Source organism: Tripterygium wilfordii, chromosome 18, assembly GCF_013401445.1.
Source record: "Tripterygium wilfordii isolate XIE 37 chromosome 18, ASM1340144v1, whole genome shotgun sequence".
NCBI lineage: Eukaryota > Viridiplantae > Streptophyta > Magnoliopsida > Celastrales > Celastraceae > Tripterygium > Tripterygium wilfordii.
In genome coordinates, this window is record NC_052249.1 from 10,649,048 (window position 1) to 10,669,373 (window position 20,326).

General features: G+C 39.1%; 4 protein-coding genes across 5 annotated transcripts; 3 read left to right on the plus strand and 1 right to left on the minus strand.

The window, feature by feature from the left end:
• The first annotated feature begins 1,137 nt into the window (after nucleotides 1-1,137).
• LOC119983845 (ethylene-responsive transcription factor RAP2-2-like) lies at nucleotides 1,138-4,411 on the plus strand. 2 transcript variants are annotated; one of them, XM_038827572.1, is made up of 4 exons: nucleotides 1,138-1,539; nucleotides 3,130-3,809; nucleotides 3,879-4,082; nucleotides 4,187-4,411. In XM_038827572.1, the coding sequence occupies exons 1-3, from the start codon at nucleotides 1,269-1,271 to the stop codon at nucleotides 4,032-4,034; spliced, it is 1,107 nt and encodes a 368-aa protein (XP_038683500.1). In that variant the 5' UTR covers nucleotides 1,138-1,268; the 3' UTR covers nucleotides 4,035-4,082; nucleotides 4,187-4,411. The 2 variants fall into 2 exon arrangements, with proteins under 2 accessions (XP_038683500.1, XP_038683499.1); XM_038827571.1 differs by having other exon boundaries at nucleotides 1,139-1,539; nucleotides 3,130-4,082.
• A 1,340-nt stretch (nucleotides 4,412-5,751) lies between these two features.
• Nucleotides 5,752-8,218, plus strand: LOC119984661 (GDSL esterase/lipase 5-like). The gene is made up of 5 exons (XM_038828721.1): nucleotides 5,752-6,418; nucleotides 6,537-6,658; nucleotides 7,113-7,343; nucleotides 7,441-7,696; nucleotides 7,796-8,218. Exons 1-5 carry the CDS (start codon nucleotides 6,070-6,072, stop codon nucleotides 8,041-8,043), a joined length of 1,206 nt encoding a protein of 401 aa, XP_038684649.1. The 5' UTR covers nucleotides 5,752-6,069; the 3' UTR covers nucleotides 8,044-8,218.
• A 6,344-nt stretch (nucleotides 8,219-14,562) lies between these two features.
• LOC119983814 (40S ribosomal protein SA-like) lies at nucleotides 14,563-17,049 on the minus strand. The gene is made up of 5 exons (XM_038827541.1): nucleotides 16,743-17,049; nucleotides 16,081-16,343; nucleotides 15,796-15,993; nucleotides 15,185-15,362; nucleotides 14,563-14,828 (listed from the first exon to the last, which is right to left on the minus strand). The coding sequence occupies exons 1-5, from the start codon at nucleotides 16,879-16,881 to the stop codon at nucleotides 14,761-14,763; spliced, it is 846 nt and encodes a 281-aa protein (XP_038683469.1). The 5' UTR covers nucleotides 16,882-17,049; the 3' UTR covers nucleotides 14,563-14,760.
• Nucleotides 17,050-19,031: 1,982 nt separating this feature from the next.
• On the plus strand, nucleotides 19,032-19,623 carry LOC119984811 (auxin-responsive protein SAUR78-like). Its single transcript, XM_038828929.1, has one exon. The coding sequence runs from the start codon at nucleotides 19,083-19,085 to the stop codon at nucleotides 19,458-19,460; it is 378 nt and encodes a 125-aa protein (XP_038684857.1). The 5' UTR covers nucleotides 19,032-19,082; the 3' UTR covers nucleotides 19,461-19,623.
• Nucleotides 19,624-20,326: the final 703 nt, after the last annotated feature.

A 20,326-nucleotide genomic window follows, 5' to 3' on the forward strand; every position in this document is an offset into this window, starting at 1 on the left:
TTGGGAGCATACACGTCCTTGTGCATGGCCTTGACTGTACCATTTCGGCTTACGGCCCACTTACTGCCCCAAGCCTTGCGAGCCAGGGTCACATAGCCTTGCTAGGTCCAGTGGATTTAGGGCTTTCCCAGTTACATATAACGGCCTTTTTTCTCTCTCTTTTTTTTACAGCCTTTTTCTCTTTTCCAACTCGCCCACAATGGACACGACCCACTGTCTGCTAACCCAACTCCACAAAGGAATGGGCTCTGGGGTTATAAGCTAGACTCCAAACCCACCATCTTCCGATGTGGGATTCTCATCAATCCTCCCCCCTTGGGAGCATACACGTCCTCGTGCATGGAAGATGGTGGGATTCTCATCAATCCTCCCCCCTTGGGAGCATACACGTCCTCGTGCATGGCCTTGACTGTACCATTTCGGCTTACGGCCCACTTACCGCCCCAAGCCTTGCGAGCCAGGGTCACATAGCCTTGCTAGGTCCAGTGGATCTAGGGCTTTCCCAGTTACATATAACGGCCTTTTTTCTCTCTCTTTTTTTTACAGCCTTTTTCTCTTTTCCAACTCGCCCACAATGGACACGACCCACTGTCTGCTAACCCAACTCCACAAAGGAATGGGCTCTGGGGTAGGCCCGCCTACGATAGTGCCAGTCCACGGGCCTACACGCAGGCGCGTGCGCTCTCAATGAAAGCACCAATGATGAATACTCGCTACACGGGATGGGGGCCCAAGTCTAGCATCACAAGTTTGGGCCTAACTCTCTATTGAAAACCCAGGTTGACAATAGGAGGTTTGTCCTCCCTTATAAGCTAGACTCCAAACCCACCATCTTCCGATGTGGGATTCTCATCAGAAGGGTCCGACACATGAATTCACATGCATAAGCACATGTAGCTTACATATACCTTAAATTATTAACCGCTTTTTTTTTTACATGCCCAAAGGAAAGCATATCATCTGAAAACAATATAACTTCATTCATTAATGAAAACATAAAGTAGAATAGATTTATCATTTATGCATGTCACTTGAAAATTCCTTTCTCGCCTAAGGACAAGACAGTAAATTTGTTCCTGTCCAAAGCAGTCATTTTGGTCTCTTTCCTTCAAATGTTTAAGAACCCCACCAGTTCACCAAACCTTCAAAACTTGTTAAGCAATAGCCATCACTCTTTTTTAAAAAAGCAACAGCGCAAAAAGCGAAATCCTCTTTTTCACCCTACTCTCTGAAAATCTTTTCACCTTAGTCCCTAGACAGCTTCCATCATGTGTGGCGGTGCTATAATCTCCGACTTGATAGGGCCGATGACGGTGCGCCCGTCACGGCGGGTGACTGCCGATTTTCTGTGGCCTGATCTGAAGAACCGTAGCTCGTGCAAGTCCAGTGAGGTGATCAATCTGGACGATGACTTCGAGGCTGGTTTTAAGGAGTTCAAGGATGAAGAATCCGACGAGGAAGAGGAACTGGATGTGAAGCCTTACGTTTTCTCTGCCGCCCCTCCTCTGGCTGAGAGTCGCAGCCCTGGGATATCTCGTGGTAATTAGTTTCGTAACTCGTTCACCTGGTTTTGTTTTTGTGTTTGAATAAGTTTCAGTGTAGGTTTTTGCAGTTTTGATTTTGGCTATTTTGTTGAGAATGGGTTGATCAAATGGAGAATGGATTTATATGGACCTTTGTATTATGTTTTCTGGTTTTGCATGCTGAACAGTGTGATTCTGTTCCTTCAATTTTAGGTTTCTTCTCTTTATTTTTTGGGTTCGGGTTCTGATTCTGGCCCTGCCTTTTGGGAGTATAAAGTAGTGATTATGGCTTTATGATTTTTTGTTTGCCTTCATTTTCCTTTCCCTGGAGCTGTAATTTAATTTAATTACAGGTTTAGTCTTGTCTTTGGTTTCTTGGCGTTAACATAAACTTTTGACCATCTCATGAGATTTGAATATCTGGATTTTTTTTTCTCTTTTCCCTGTTGGGTTTGTAGTTCGGTTGTTTTGAAGAATTTAAGGATTATGATTTTATCTGTTACGGGAGATAATTCTCACAATGATCCGCTGCCCTGTAAAGTCCATTGAAGATTCAAACTTTGGAGTCGGTTTCTATTTTATGTTTTTCAATTGGAAATTGATCTCTGTGTTGTTAGATCTTGACTCTGTTATGGAAATAGCTTTTCAATTGTTATTATTTTCTTTCTATATTCCAATATATATATTTTTCACAGATAAATACTTCTTTTATTTGATTTTGTTTGGTTGGGAAAGTTCTTCCTTTGAAGGGCACTTGAAACTGGGACTCTTTTTTTTTATATAAATGGGCTTGAGCCTAATGTAAGTTCTTATTTATTACTCTACATGGTAGATACCTTGTTCGTTGTGTTGGATTGCTTTGTATTTGAAAATTGATTTCTCAAGTCCACCAGATGTGTTAGAAAGTGGATCAAGGTTTTTTGAAAAAGAACCAAAGTTTCAGGGATTGAGAAATTTCTCTAGATACTTTCATAGATAGCTGGATTTTGCCTCTTGAAAATATGATTCTCATTCCTTAGAGTTGTATCCGTTCCAATTGGCATGCTACAAGGGTTGCTTCCCATGGGTGGCTCTTTCTATAAACACTTTTGTATCCCGAAAAAAAGGTTGATTTTCATTTGTTTTTAGCTTCTTCTTGTTTTATTTGTTTTGTGGTGATCATACTAGATACAGCATAGATGCAGTTGATCCTTGGATATATTTAAGGATACCACCTATTTGGGAAAAAATAAAAGGATAAGGAAGATTGAGGGAAAGGAAATTTTGGTATCTCAGCGTATTAAATTACTGTGTTATTGGGGTGACTCATTCGATATGAGAAGTGGAAACTATCAGCTCGTGCTTACACAAAATCTTAACATACCACGTTACACATTCACTATCCAACTAGGGGGGGTTTTCTCATTGGTAGATTATAAAATTGCTATGCTATAGAAAGTATTCTATCTGTGCATATAAGCAACTTTTTTTATTATCTTTTATGTCATGATAGACTTTTCCTACCTTGCATTTTTCCTCTTTCATGATGCCTTGATGCATTGTTTTTATGCTTGCCTATGAAAACCTGCCTGATTTTATATAAATCTGTATGGTTTTCCCTCTGTAGTCTCTACAATTACAAAATCCATGGAATTCAGTGGGCAAGCTGAGAAATCTGCTAAGAGGAAGAGAAAGAACGAGTATCGCGGAATCCGGCAGCGCCCATGGGGAAAATGGGCAGCCGAGATTCGCGACCCGCGGAAAGGAGTCCGTGTGTGGTTAGGAACTTTTAATACTGCAGAAGAAGCTGCCAGAGCTTATGATGCTGAAGCACGTAGAATTCGTGGGAAGAAAGCTAAGGTGAATTTCCCTGAAGAAACTCCACGGGCCTCTCCACGAGGTCTGGTGAAGGTCGACTCTCATAAATCACTTCCAAAGGCCAATCTGAAGTCTGTCCAACCACATCTGGACCAAAATTTTTATGGCTTGAACAATCCTGATCTGGAGTATTACGGTAATATGGGATTCTTTGAAGAGAAACCACCTACAAATCAATTTGGATGTCAGGACACTTTCCCTGCCAATGGAGATGTTGGTGTCAAGTCTATTTCTTCCTCCGGGAATACCCCAATGTATTTCAATTCAGAACAAGGAAGTAACTCTCTGGATTGTACTGACTATGGGTGGGGGGAAAAAGGTCCAAGGACTCCTGAAATCTCATCTGCCATTTCAGCTTTGGAAGGTGATGACATGCTGTTCATGGAAGATGCTAACCCCAAGAAGAAGCTGAAGTCCAGCTCTGAGGAGGTGGTACCCGTTGCTCAACAGAATTCTTCTAATTCCCTGTCTGATGAGCTTATGGCTTTTGATTCACAGATGAAGCTCCTTCCGATTTCTAGTCTTGAGGAGAGTTGGGATGCTGGGCTTGATAGCTTCCTTAATGGAGACTCAACTCAAGAGGGAGCGAACTTAATGGATCTCTGGAACTTCGACGACCTCTCTTCCATGCAGTTGCCTGAGGGAGTTTTCTAAACGAATTTGGTCTGCATGCTGGATTTTGTAAATAAAGCTACATGTTATGTGAGTTGCACGCATCTCCTAGCTGCTTGAGGCTTATCTTTGTTTTGTTTTGTTTTTGATGTCTGGCTCTTTTGCTTGATTTCATTGTTTTTCACTGCTTTCAGGATGGTCTGACATGAAGATGGGAGTACTAGAGAGCTTTATGAGTTCTTCCTCATTATCTTTGATATAAGTTGGGTATTAGAATTACATGGTTGCTTAGGTTCATTTCTATATTTGAGTTGAGACTACTGATGACTGTACGATGGAATCCTGAAACCAGATATATGTATTTACTTTGTTTCTACGTAGTCTTTGGTTTTCAACTAGAGGCCATAAGTCTTTGAATACACTTTGGTGTGCATGATATATATATATATATATATGTATATAATTGCAAATTTGCACGAGACAAACGAAGAATAATTAGTGGGCCCTTCGAAGGGCCCAATAGATCGAATTCTGATTTTGGGTGATTGCAATTACCTAGAAATGTGAGCCCTCTGGCCTATGTTTGAGGGTGTTGATCATTGTCGTCAATGGAAACCACATTTCAGCCAGCTCATTCACATGGATTTCTGTACATAAAGCTCCCAGAATCAAGGCCGACCCAGGGACACCCGTATGGGGACAATTCAAATCACCTCATTTTATGCTTTTGATTGTCCTCCTTCCTGCAATACGAAAAGATAAAGATCCATCAGTTGGGGAAAGACAAAGATCCCAGCATCCCTAATTTCCTGAGGTTTATGCATATGATTTAATATGTGCATATTGCACGTTAAAACATATGTATATACTTCGAACTGAGATCCCAATTGTCAGGATCCATGGCACTTCTGCCTGCAATATTGGGCCAAATTAGAAGCTTGATGAGAGTCCAAATTGACCTGAAATTGCGTTTACATCTTTTTTTATAATTTGGGCTCCTTTCCTTACTGTATTTGGGTCCACTGTGAATTCATTATCGGCCCATCAGGCCTGGCAAGAACCGAGAAATTTGGAGCCCAAATTTTATGCGTGCATGCTCTTCCAAGAAGTGTTGTTTCTTCTATTCATTTTTCTTCCTTTTATGGTTCAAGTAATTGGGATTGCCACATTGCTTGTTATCTTCATTTTGATGCCTCAAAACCCTGTATTCAGTCTCCAGTCAATCAAATTAAACTCATACATGCTCAAACCTTACTTCGATCGATGCAACGCTACTCATTTCATCTGTTCTCACTTTGATCCAAAAAGCGCAAAATCTGTTGTCCCACGTCGATAAAGATGTGTGGATATATCTTATTTATAAGGACCAAACTCACCTTTAACAACTAACTAGGTTTTTCCCTAATTAAATGAGTTAGGCCTTAGCCCATTTGCTAGTAAGAGACAAACAAAATCATGCATACCCGATGTATTCATTGAACCAAATAATCCATTTGAGTTCCCGATGTATCCAAGAACAAGTTTGGCCCAAAATATAGACCTTCAAGTCTAGTCTCCATCTTTAATCTTTATGGTTGAAGATAGTGAACTTATAACACATTGAAGTAGATAGATAGCTACCACTTCACAAAAGAGAAAAAAAAAAACTGAGAGAGTGGAGCATTGTGTCACATCAATACATGTTTCCTTTCTCTATATGTATGTTCTCTGTTTTTCCTCTGTTTTCTTCAACAACCATTATTACTCCAAAATTTTTCATTCTGCAACTCATCTAAAGGAGCACTGAACCCACTTCAACTTGTCCTTAGTCCAACAAAGTTCCCAAACCAGGTTTGGAAATCTAGTTTTGTTCTCATAAAGAGATTGACTTGAGCCACAGCCATTGAATGAACAACTCTGTCTTCCATGAACTCAAACTCAACAAGAATAGATCTTGTTTCCATGGTTTGCTGCAACATCCCATTTGAATGAACAACTTTCTGTCTGGTTGACTTGAATATTCTTTTTTTTTTTTATGTATTAGACACAATGGTCTTTTTAGTTAATTCCAGATTTCTCTGTCTTAACAATATAGTTGATGGAGTATAAAAAAGGCCAATCATTCGACACACCACATTGTGTGAGTCTAGCAGCTACAGAGATGTCAGTAGTCATGGCAAGGCTAAGCTCTCTCTTCTTTTTTGTTCTTCTTGTAATCCTTCTTGTCTCAACAAGGTCTAAAGCAAAGTCAGAGGATTCAAAGAAGCTGCAGCATCAGGTACTAATACCATTGTTCATCTTTGGAGACTCATTTTTAGATTGTGGAAACAACAACTACATCAACACCACAACACTTGACCAAGCCAATTTCTGGCCTTATGGGGAGACATACTTCAGGTTCCCCACCGGACGATTCTCCGATGGTCGTTTGATATCAGACTTTATTGGTAAGAACTTTCTCACCTCTCTTGTTTTGTCTTTCTCATTTGTATGTATAGAATATATGTCCTTTTGGTTCACCAACACATGCTGCTTGTCTCATCTTTTTGTAAGTTTGAATTACAGCTCAATATGCAAACTTGCCATTGATCCCACCATACCTTCAACCTGGACTTGATCAGTATCATTCTGGGGTGAATTTTGCATCTGCTGGTGCTGGTGCTCTTGTTGAAACTTTTCGAGGATCGGTACGTACAATTATGACCACAATGAGAATGCTAGTTCTTTTTTTCACATAATCAACTCCCTGTCTGCTCCCCTTCATACACCCTTTTCACCTTTATTTCACATAGTTAATGCATATTTTGAGTTTGCTTTTCCCCTTTTAGTGGATCTAAGACCTTTGATTTGATGGCGTGTACATGAAAAACCAGCAGAGAGAGTTGACCAAATGTTTGTGGGTACTGTAGACTTAGCATGAAAGAACCTTTATTTACTGGATCTCTACCTAACATTTGGACCACGATACATTGAATGCATGCTTCACGTGTCCAACATCAACTGAGACCCAAAATACTTATTGGTTTATGCGACGTTTCGCATTTGTAAGGAGTTATCACAGTCTAACTTCAACAAAAGCTTTAATACACATTTTCTTATCAATTTACTTGTTAAAAAGCTGATTGATTCATGTTTATTCAGGTGATTGGTCTTCAAACACAGTTGAGATACTATAAACGAGTAGAGGCTTGGTTCAGGCATAAATTTGGTGATACTGGAGCTAAGAAGAAATTATCAGAAGCAGTGTACATGTTTAGCATTGGAACCAATGATTACACCAGTCCCTTTTTGACCAATTCCCCAGTACTCAACACCACCTCCAACTCCAAATATGTGGGGATGGTGATTGGCAACTTGACAACAGTAATCAAGGTAAGTAATCTTACAACATTGCACTGTACAACATAACATGGTTTGTGAACAAAACCAGTATATATATATATATAACTAGCATTCTCATAATTGGCAGGAAATATATAAAACTGGTGGCAGAAAGTTTGTTTTCCTTAACTTGCCGGACTTGGGTTGTCTTCCAAGTATGAGAATTTTCAAACCTGAAAGAAATGGTAGCTGTTTGGAAGAGACTTCATCTCTAGCAAATCATCATAACAGACAACTCTCCAAGCTCTTGGTCCAATTAGAGAAACAACTTAGAGGTTTAAAGTACTTAATATTCAACCTCAATCGCAGCCTTCGACAAAGAACGGAAAATCCCTCCAAATATGGTATGTGACTGCTTGTGTGATTGTGTTATGATCATTCAGATTAAAGACTTTTGAGTTGGAAATTAATCAAGACTAGTGTGGTGTGTTATGATGATTCAGGTTTCAAGGAAGGGGAAATGGCTTGTTGTGGAGCAGGGAAGTTGAGAGGGATTTTTAGCTGTGGAGGGAAAAGGCCTAACAAGGAGTATGAATTATGTGAAGATCCAAGTGAATATGTATTTTGGGACTCGTTTCATCCAAGTGAGAAAATCCACAAACAAGTAGCAGATCAAATGTGGAGTGGGATTGGAAATCATAATAATCTTATTGGGTCTTACAACATAAAGCAATTGTTCCAGTCTCCTTAGCTCTTCTTTCTAATCCAATAGGCGTCAAATTGTACTCTTTCTGCAATTGTAACAGGGAATGTGGTTACCGTGATACTATAGCTTGAAGAAAAAGTGTTTCTTTTGACAGAAACCAATAGGCAATAGTTGCCTTGGAAAAAATGCATTAGGAGACCATTAAATAGAGAAGCCATTACAATTCTCACAATAATTTTTTCTTGATTTTTCTGTGATATATGATAATAGATATATGTAGATATATCTATACATGTTCATATAAATATATTGTAGATATATAACATAATATAGATAAATATTTATTTGTCTAAATATATTAATTTGAATAATGCTTGAGACCCCAAAAGATCTCATTTAATGTGGAGGGTTGGATGTGAAGTGGGCCCTACATATATATTATTAAGATAACATATTATCTTAATATCACATAAATTGGGGGTTTTTTGGGCTCACAAAATGAGTGGATGTAGCATTGGCCTATTAATTTTGTCCAACATCTCATTAGTCATATCAATATATTTTAGAAGATAAAATAATATTAAGAAACAGCTATAAAGGGGCGGGGCGACCATGATCCGCCCCCGTTCCACCTCGTTGTCATCCCTATGGACCCTATCTAGAACTCACTATTGTCAGTCATTTGGAATTCAGTATTATCCGTCATTTGGAACTCTCTATTGTCAATGCAAATAAAAGAATTAATTTTCTTCAACAACTCATCAGTCATATCAATATATTTTAGAAGATAAAATAACATTAAAAAATAACTATGAGCGGGACGGGGATCCGCCCCGCCCCGTCCCATTGTCATCCCTATCTAGAACTCAGTATTCTCAGTCATTTGAAATTTTTAATTGGTAGTCATTTAGAATTCGACATTATCCAGAACTCAGTATTGTCAATCATCTTGAATCCTTCATTGGTAGTTATTTGGAATTCAACATTATCCGTCCTTTGGAAGTCTCTATTGTCAGTGCAAATAAAATAATTAATTTTCTCCAATAACTCAACAGGCATATCAATATATTTTAGAAGATAAAATAACATTAAGAAACAACTATAAGCGGGACGGGCCTGCTCCATTGTCATTCCTATCTAGAACTCAGTATTGTCAATCATTTGAAATTCTTAATTTATAGTCATTTGGAATTCTTGTGGCCCTAACTGTACATGTTATCTCATCAAACATTACCAGTGCATTAGGAGAGAAGGGTCGACGAACATGTTTTTCAACCAAAGAACGCATATGCAATGAGACTTTTATCTCATTCTTACATTCACAAAGTTGGGCTTCCATCCATGGAAGGATGTAATAAATCCACCACTGGATATAAGCGATATGCCATTACGGCATGCACTACACTTTTGTTATTAACGTTACGATCGTACGAAATATCCTTTTGGATCAACTGCTGCTGAATTAATTCCAACCATAACATTATCCATCCTTTGTAACGCGCTATTGTCAGTGCTAATAAAAGAATTAATTTTCCCAATAAATCATCAGCCATATCAATATATTTTAGAATATAAAATAACATTAAGAAACAACTATGATTTCATATCAACACCTAAGTTCTTAAACACAAAAATCATACGTACATTACTTTAGCATAACGACAAAAGAAGTGTGACAGCATGTTTTTGTTGGGAGTGTTGGTAGAGTGGTCATGAGTAAAACTCAATTCTTTTTGTGTATGGACGTATATGAAAGAATTGTCAATTCATCTACAGTATTGTATAAACATACTAGATTAGATTAGTAGATTGAGGAGAGAATAAAAAGTACATGAGCACAATAGAATCAAAAGATAAAAGTGTATTCAGTATTCTAGTTTTATCTCACACTCAAGCCCAACTCACATGCCTATTATATAAGACGAGTTAATAGATAGAAATTTTGGACAACCCAAATTTCATTTTGGTGTGAATAATCCAAAATATCAAATCGTTCCACAAGAATCGATTTACAATTGCAAAATGATTATCATGAGTCGGTAAATTAACTACTAATACTTCTGCAATCTTGTTGTAATGGACACTCACAATTTCATATGGACCATGTGGGTACATAAAGCTGGTTGGGTAGCATAGTAAAGTTAGAGGCACAATTAAAAGAGTTGACCCTATCTTTATATTTCTCTTTTAGTTTCGTTTCTTTTCTTTTTTCAATTCGATTGATTGCAGTCTTCGGAGTCCTATGTGTGATCGCCATGAGCGGATCTACCGCCCACCCTGACTTTTTCAAACTTCTTTTAGTACTAATGATATGTTGAATAATTAATGATAATTTTTTATATTAATGTTAGTTTTGCCTACCCTAATTTTTGTAATATTTTGAATGTGTTGTAATATTTTTTTTGTAATATTTTGGTTAGAGTATGGTATAAAAAAGATGATCGTCAAGAATCATATTCGAAATCGAAGAAATGACCAATGGTTAAATGATATTTAGTTATGTACATTGAAAAATATATTGTTGATACTATTTCAAATGAGTTTATCATTTGATCACATTTTGTTAATTAACTTTTAGTTTTACTTACCGATATTATATAAGTTTTTGATTTTTAGTCTTGTTTTCTATATTTTTGAAAGCAAATGGATAAATAATCTAAAAAAAATCTTCCCGGACCCCACATGTCTTTGTTCACCGTGAAATAAAAACTTGCGTTCAATCCTGGTGATCGCGGATTCCACAGTAGCATTAGTTCTACCATCAACGTAACGTATATATCTACGAATGTACAACAGATCTCCTTCAGATGATTTCACAAGGTATTCCACGCGCTTTGACTTGCCATCAAGACGACGAGAAAGCTGTCCATCATTCATTGTTTCCACTTGTGGTTGACTTCCATTAACATTGATGGAAACTAGCTTAGCAGTATCCATCATTAGGAGCATACCCTCGTAAAAAATAATATCATCAGAGCAGGTGTTTATGATGGTGCACTGTTTATATATGTAAACCCAAGATTGACTTCCGGGTTTCAATATAGCCACACAGTCACCACATATCGCCACAACTTGATACTTGTCAGGATGCATATAAGGGTTTGATACGCACTTGTCCCACATCGGTAGATGTGGGAGTTGAGATATGGTTTATAAGGGGAAATGATCTCCTTTCCCTAGTAGCCAAGGTTTTCAGGAGGGTAGGGCCACGGGCCCGGGCCTGACTGGGCCTTGGTTACAGCCGGCCCACTAGGTGGGAGTCCGGTTGGGCCTTGGTTGTTAGGAGATCCTTATCAATTGGTATCGAAGCCACCCAGCTCCCGTCTGTGGGGCCTGTGTGTGCTCCCCTGTCCGTGGAGGGCCGCGGCGGGACTGCGTCTTGCGGAGTGGCCAGCCATGGTGCTTGACCAACGCGTAATGCGGAGTGGCCAGCCATGGTGCTTGACCAACGTGGGCGTTGGTCCTGTAAGAGCGGGGGTATGATACGCACTTGTCCAACATCGGTAGATGTGGGAGTTGAGATATGGTTGGAGTGGCCAGCCATGGTGCTTGACCAACGTGGGCGTTGGTCCTGTAAGAGCGGGGGTATGATACGCACTTGTCCCACATCGGTAGATGTGGGAGTTGAGATATGGTTTATAAGGGGAAAGGATCTCCTTTCCCTAGTAGCCAAGGTTTTCAGGAGGGTAGGGCCACGGGCCCGGGCCTGACTGGGCCTTGGTTACAGCCGGCTCACTAGGTGGGAGTCCGGTTGGGCCTTGGTTGTTAGGAGATCCTTATCAGGGTTATGAGACAATACCACTTTAGAGATCCTTATCAATTGGTATCGAAGCCACCCAGCTCCCGTCTGTGGGGCCTGTGTGTGCTCCCCTGTCCGTGGAGGGCCGCGGCGGGACTGCGTCTTGCGGAGTGGCCAGCCATGGTGCTTGACCAACGCGTAATGCGGAGTGGCCAGCCATGGTGCTTGACCAACGTGGGCGTTGGTCCTGTAAGAGCGGGGGTATGATACGCACTTGTCCAACATCGGTAGATGTGGGAGTTGAGATATGGTTGGAGTGGCCAGCCATGGTGCTTGACCAACGTGGGCGTTGGTCCTGTAAGAGCGGGGGTATGATACGCACTTGTCCCACATCGGTAGATGTGGGAGTTGAGATATGGTTTATAAGGGGAAAGGATCTCCTTTCCCTAGTAGCCAAGGTTTTCAGGAGGGTAGGGCCACGGGCCCGGGCCTGACAGGGCCTTGGTTACAGCCGGCACTAGGTGGGAGTCCGGTTGGGCCTTGGTTGTTAGGAGATCCTTATCAGGGTTATGAGACAATACCACTTTATAGATCCAGTAGTCATCATAGTCACGTCGTAATGTGACTGGAATGATTGGGGGTAAGGTTATAATCTGATTCAAGAAAGGGTTTCGAAGAGTTAAAAGCATATATATTCTTATCAGTAACCGCCAACCATCCATTAGAATATCCACAGCACCTCTTGTTATAATGAGGTTGCTTAAAATCGTAGGTTTTACTGGTTGTGACATTGTATAGAGTTTGCTGGTCCTCGCGACCATCCACGGAAGGCAACGGCAACAGCAACAGGGGAAGTTGTACGCTCCACAATTCCATAAGCTGTCGTCTCCGTTGCTGTGCAACAAAGTACCAGTGTTTACAAACCGCACCGAATCTGGCAAAGTCATAGAAATACACTATACAATCTAGAATTCCCTCGAGAAGAATACCTTCAGGAAGCCACGCCCAGTCTGATTCCGAAAACTCCATCAGCAATTTCTCTGCTTGAATCAAAGATAAAGAAAAGGACTTTGAAGAAAACGAGGAATTCCAAAAGCAAAGCTGAAGTTGAAGTAATATTAATATTTGAGGTTTTGCTGCTTTGAACGGAGGATGGAGGAGTCCAAGCTTTGTAAGGAGTCCTCGGTACTCGTAATTGACATGAATTCCTTCTTGCTTGGCGTGGCGTGGTAGGGGCCGGCGCCGCACGGAGTCAATTACACCTGAGATTACCATGTATATGGTTAGCAACTATATATATATATACACTGAAATACCCAAAAAATACGGCAAAAATTTCTCTTCCCACACCTTAAAGCCAACTTTTTTACAGCAAAAAAATAAAAATTAATAATATTACAGAAAATTAACCTTATTCTTCTTGCGGAACTCAAGAGTCAAGATCACTCCATGGTTGACGTCTTCGGTTATTTGCTTTCATCTTTTCTGTTTATATACTTTTGTGGATGTTTTATGGACATAACAAGCAAACCTTAAGCATGGAAAACTACATTCAACAAATCAACTACATACAACAAATCTTTAGGGCGCAAGCTTTTTTTTCTTGTAAACACACAATGATTACCGGATTGATACTCGGACGACGAAAACACCATGGTCGGAAGAGGGTGTACTTGTGAGGAAGAAGAAATAGATGGTGGGGGTGACATATAAAGAGCAAAGGTCTAAAAAACACAAAGTCAAAGTGAGTTGAGGTGTGGTTAGTAAAAATCTAGGATATATGAGTAAATTTTCCAACCCTCTTACCAATGCCAATGGACACATCAACATTAGTTAGTTAGGCCAAGCCCATAACACATGTTTTAAACTTCACAAAGACTACACTTTTAGAGTGTACTAGGAGGCAAGCCCGCGCTTCCCGCCTATGTTAATATAGTTTTAAACTATATTGTAGCATAAATGTAGTATACGTATTCACTCATAGCCGAAGCACAAAACATAACAAAATAAAGCTTTTAAAATATGTCAACCAAACATATAGAACTATCCCTTCAAATTTCAAAAACATGCCATAAAAACACCAAGAATGGAAAAATGAGGAGCAAGCATGAGAGAATGGAACTTGGAGAAAGTAAACAATGAAAGAATTAAATGTCAACAAACAACCGTGTCAAATCTCCAGCCTTGGCCACCTCCCAAGCTGCTTGTTCCGCCACAGTTTTCCCATCAGCCACACCAATTCTGGATTATTAACATTCTTGGTAATAATTACATGAAAAGGAAAATTTAATGTTTAACTATTAGAATGCAAAAAACTATACATATATTGAGATTCCCTATGTCACTTTGGACCATATAGTTAGCAATTATACATATATTGACATTCCCAAAAAATACTACAAAAATTTCTCTTCCAGGTTGAATGTCTAATAGGCTTGTCTAAATGAAAATTTTGAAATGGCTTGCATATCTTTATCCACCCTGAAATAAAATCTTGTGTCTAATCCTGGTGATCGCGGATTCCACAGTAGCATTAGTTCTAGCTCTACATTATACAATCCATATTGACAAATAGAAAAAGCCAAAAACACAAACCAAGAAATCGATAAAGAAAAACACACTCATATTTAAATACCTGATGTGAAAGGTAAGGATGATTTCAAGTTTTCAATGCCTGTTTAGGTTTTGACATACATAAAAGTCTGATTCAACAACTTGAAATCTAGACTTCATTATTGGACATGAAACAATAATGATAGGCTTCATATCATATAACAGGAGTAGTCCATGGCTATTTTTTGCATGAGGCGTGGGGTTTCAAAAATAGATTCAATTGCATCAATGTTTATTTGATTTGAACTTAATCCAATTTATGCAAAATATGTATGATTCAAAGATGAATAACGTTGAATAATTAAAAAAAATAAAGAAGAATAAATTGATTAGAATCCTAAATTAAACAGAGTTGTTCAAAAAGTGGCGGAGGCAGAAGCAGGACTGGGAAGAGCTGCAGCAGCTTCCAATCAGGGTGCTGATACTAGTGGTGGTCCTGGTGGAGCTACAACCTCCCAGCCGCTCTCAGTAATTGGTGCTGCAAGTAAGCCAGACAAAGAGTGTTACATTTTAAAAAAGAAACATGCAAGTAAACACAGCAAGTAACATTTTTCATGAATTGGTATTACAATGACACAATGAAAACATGTTGCAACAACAAACATGCAAGAATACACAGCAAGTAACATTTTTCATGAGTTGGAATTACAATAACGCAATGAAAACATGTTGCACAAATTGAAATATCCCAACTCATACAGGATACAGCCAAAGAAAGGTGAACCAAAAGGCAGTATGTTGATATAGTAAATACTAAAAGACAAATAAAATGAAGCACTTCATGGCCAAAATTTTAAAATTTTCAGAGTCTACAGTCCACAACTAAACACAGACCTGCATCTGCTGACCAGCCAGCACCAGGGGCAGTAGGAATAGGAGCTTGTGGAACATCACCCCATTGATCAGGACCAACATATTCAGTAGGAGGAAGATAATCAGTAGCAGCAACTGCTTCTTCTTCTTCTTCTTGCTGCTTGGCTTCCTCAGGCTCCCTGTAGAAAAACAAATCCACCTGCACAACAAAGAAGAAAAACCACCAGCTAATTAAAGACACCGCCCACAGAGACAAAGAATGCAACAAATATGAACTTAAATAAAAGGACTGGTGATGAATAAATTAAAGAAGTAAATTCGAAGTTTGGATTATTATAATATGCAGCACAAGGAGTAGTATCCTTTCAACAAGGAGTAGTATCATTTCAGGCAATAATCTCCAATTGCTGAAAGCCACTGTATTTAAACAAAAGGTATAATGCTGCATGAATAGCTACTGCTGTTGTAAAGGGAGAAAAAGCCAGAACAGGGGGTGTGCAGAGGAAATGCCAGATATAAAATCCATTCCCAACTTCTTCAATAAAAGATTCTGAATAAAACAGACATTCCTTAACTTGGAAATCTATTATACTAGCATTTAAAATAAAACAAAACAAGCATCCGGAGTTTACCATAACATCCCACTTATGCCCTGGACGAATTGTGCCACGCATTTGTAAAACCATCCTGGCTAACAGCCAAAAGAGGCACCCAATGCTATGCTTGCCCTTATTATTGGCAGGTATTCCAATATCAACGTAGCCCATAGGAGAATCAGTGTCGCAAAATGCTATAGTTGGGATGTTCCCAAGAGCTGCCTCCTTGATGGGCTGCAAAAGATTTACAACATTGAGTAACAGTGGAAATATTACCTGAATATCAATTAAGTTAGTCTAAACTCATAATGCATGATTCACCTGGTGATCAGTCCTTGGATCTGTAAGGATTAGGAGGCGAGGCTCATTGAAAGAGGTCTGGAGCTGGTTAGTGAATGTTCCAGGAGTGTGCCTTCCCGCAATTGCGTGAGCACCAGTGTACTGGGCAAACTTCAACACTGCTCTTTGACCATAGGGCCTGGCAGACTGAACTATGATATCCTGAGGGTTTTCAACCCCGACAATAACCCTGGCAGCAAGCTGCAGTTTTTCCCATGTCTTCCCCAGGTTGATTATGTATATTCCTAGATTAAATATCATGAATGAAACTAATCATTATCATTTGACATCTGACAAGACCATGGAACACCGGTGTAATCCATCAGATCAGATAAACCATTGAAAATAAAAAAAAATATAAGTTCCAGCCATATTACAAAAGATCAGACGAGTAGAAATTCAAGCAAAATAAAATCAAAGTCAAAAAATATCACCAAAACCGCTAAGCCACAAACACTTAATATTTTGACTAATAAATCAATGGCATACACATTAAGCTACAGCATATAAATCAGACGTAAAACTATCGATTAGTATAAACAACCAAAAACTACACTCCTAATAGACGATAATCCACTTCTACAAGAAAGAAAAAAAATCGGCATTCATTCCAAGATAACATGTACATTACACAGTATGAATACCATCATTGCGGCGCTTGAAGACATAGCGATCCATCTGGAAATCGCAGTTTTTAGTGCCGAGGTGGACTTCTGCAGCCAACATCATTTGTATGTCAGCCTCCCTCTGAGACAGCTGCCGTGCATCCGCTGATGTCGCCATGATTACTTACGCAGGTAAAACCTTAGATGAGTTTGTTTTGCTCGGAAGCGGAGATAGTGAGCAGACGACAAGATGAGGAATTGCTCGTGGCTTGTATTCGTGATTGTGAGGTTTATAAATCGTGTCCAACCCTAAACCCAAGTTCGGTAAAACCCTAGTGACTTAAACGACCCATCTTCCCCCCGACGCCGGACGGACAGTGATCAAATAGTGGTTTCGGGCCTTGGGTGGCTGAACCGTGAACGATCATTGTTTAGGAATCAATTAGCCCAGTAAAAGATAAGTGGGCCGCATCTGAAGAGAGGCCTGAGGCCCATGGGTTGTGATAGATCATCTTAGGCCAAGCGAGTGAAAAAAACCAATCATTCTGGGACGGAGACGCAGAGGGAAATGTAGCCCACTTTCACTCATATGGTTCAAATTGGGCTTCCCATATAAGGTCCCGTACGAGCCTATCCTTACTTGACCAATTGCCACTGTTAACAGGACGACACTTGGTTAGCACTTAGAACCCAACAGTTAGTATTTCAGTTATCTCAGTTGATGAGTTATACACGCAACATTTTATGTGCACCATGTGGGATATGTAGAGTTCTCGAATTTACTTGAATCATGTGCGTCCAATTCAGCAGTTGAGATAATTGAGAAATCAACTACTGAGATCTTTTATCATTTTCACTTGGTTAATCATTCTTGAATGGAGAAGATAATTTACCATTAATAACAATATTATTATTGAACCTATATCTCTCGAACTAATTAGGTGGGTCGAGTTGGTTGAGAATGAATTCTTTCAACTAAAACATTTGAAGAAAATAAAGCGACCTCCTTACTCATAATTTACATATATATGCCAGAAGCCCATAATTTCTCAATATATAAAAAAAATTTAAAAAATTAACCCTCAGAGGGATGTTAGCCATAGCTAATAGACAGGTACCCTAGGGTGGACCACATGCAGTTGTAACCATATATTGAAGTCCTTTCATTTGTAGTCCTGCGACTGCCATGCACCGTTAGGTTTAGGTACTTCCATGGACCACCAACAACTTTGGCCTTTACTCAAGTTTCATTTTCGTTCCAGTGCATCATCGTCTAAACCTTTTAGATTCAAAGCAATGTTAACATTGCTTAACTACGTACATATCCCTCATTTGTTTTAGGTATATAGTTTATAGTTAAGACAACTGACAACAGGTTAAGCAACGTTGTTTGGTGACAAAAACTGTTCGATATGGAAGACAAGATTAACGTGTAGCACTGCAAGTCTGCAACGCATATGAATATATATATACACACACGCACACACAAGCATATAAAGCTGCAGCTGAGACCACATAATTGTGAGTTGTTGGCCTTGTATTTGATGTAACCTTTGATTTTGTCAAAAAAGGTGCTTAAAATGGAAACTATTGGCTGCTTACCAACCAATAGCTTCTTATTTTTGCAAAATCATTTCCTCAACAAAAACATTTTGCACTTTACAGTAATTATAGGGATCTTAACAGCTGGTATCTCAATTATTCCAGTTATTAAATTGTACGCACGAGATTTCATATCATATGTATTATGTGATACATGTGGAGCTATTTTTATACCTAATTACCCTCTAAATATATGGTATCCTAATTTCTTTGTTTGTCATCACTAACGTAGTCCCACAATTCAAATGACAAAGATGGTGACTCACGAGTGACATCTATATATCATCTCTATCCAATGGTTTTTGCATTTTAATCATGATTTTCACAACATTGGTCTTATTTCACGTGGGTTATGCATATATCTAGTCAACCCATGAATTCAAAAGTAAACAACTCTCCTTCACAAAATTTCCGTAGTGGGTGGGGTTGAGAATTGACAAGATATACGCAGACTTTACTTTTTAGAAATTAAACCTAATTATCTTACGATATTTAGGTTGCACTCTTACAACTCTATCGCTTGCATCACATATGAGGCAAATATGTGGAGAGTGTTATTGGAGTAAAGGTCAAAAAAATCGAAGAAGTGCAAATGGTTTGGAATCCTCCACCACACTCCACACATGTCTCGTCTTAATTAGCTGGTATATATCAAACAATGGGCCATACAATTTGTCCCCAACATGGCCCACACCCAACACCGTCTCTCTTTATATACAAAACCTTCCATTCTCCTTCTCTACAAATTGAGCACCCTCTTTTATTAGACTAACAAAGATGGCCAAAACTGGCAAACTAACGAAGCTAAAGTCAGCGATTAAGAGATGGCCGTCTCTCAGTAGTAAGCTTGGTTGCACGAGCAGTTCGATAGCAGCAGCAGCGGAGACAGATGACGAGACAATGGCGGCGCGGGAAGAGCTTAAGGAGGTTTATGTTGGGAAATCTAGGAGGAGGTACTTGTTGAGTTCCAACACCATTTGTCATCCTCTATTTCAAGAGCTTATAGAGAGGTCGGGTGGGTTTAACGATGATGATAATAACCAAGTTGTGGTTGCTTGTGAGGTTGTTTTGTTCGAGCATTTGTTGTGGATGCTTGAAAATGGTGGTTCTCAATTGGGGTCCATGGACGAGCTTATTGATTTCTACACTTGTTAGAGTGGATTGCTTGTAATGAAAGTCACATTATTTGAGTAGAAAATAATGGCGGGATGGTAGCTATGTATCTAGTTAGTAGTTAGTGTAATTGTGTTTGTCAAATTAAGTTGGTGAATAAGGAAATTGATTGATATTAATGAAGGGCAAATGTATGCTTTTTATTTACTCTCTATTATCTTCTCTAGTTTAGGACTTGTAAGTTGTTGGTTCTCATAATCAGAGATTAATTGACAACCACAAGATTTGAATTCCAAAAAAAATGTAGTGGGTCTTTTTTTTTTTCTTCCCAATTTCAAGGGATCTGAATTTAAAAAAGACCGATGGATGACAACATATGTACATTATCATGAAAAACAAATTTCCACCGACAAGATCATAATAATGATGGTCTAAAGCATATTATAAAAAGTATACCTTGTTGATCACAGATATTGCATTGTTTGTCCTTGAGAATGAGAGAGCAAGCCTTGAGAGGAAATTCTTGGTAATTTTCGTGTATTGCACTTGTGAGACCACAAATGATCTTTGGAGGTTGTAACTCCCATACAACTTCTCTTTGGTTCAAAACCCCAACTGCCCACCATGACAGTTGAGAACCCTTTCTTAGAGTGATTGACCCATCTTGAGTGTCCACTCCTAGTGCACCATGGCTAGCACCAAGCTAGCCATGCCAACAAAAACCCACATTATAATGATACAACTAGGATACTAATTATCCCCCAATTTATATAACATCCAATCTTCCTATAGATGGTACATTGGGCATCTCCTTAAAGGAAGTTAGTCATTCAACTGAAAATAATTTGTTTTTTTCACTCCATGTGAAGTTAAAGAAGCTATGATATAGAATAAGTTGTACGTCGATG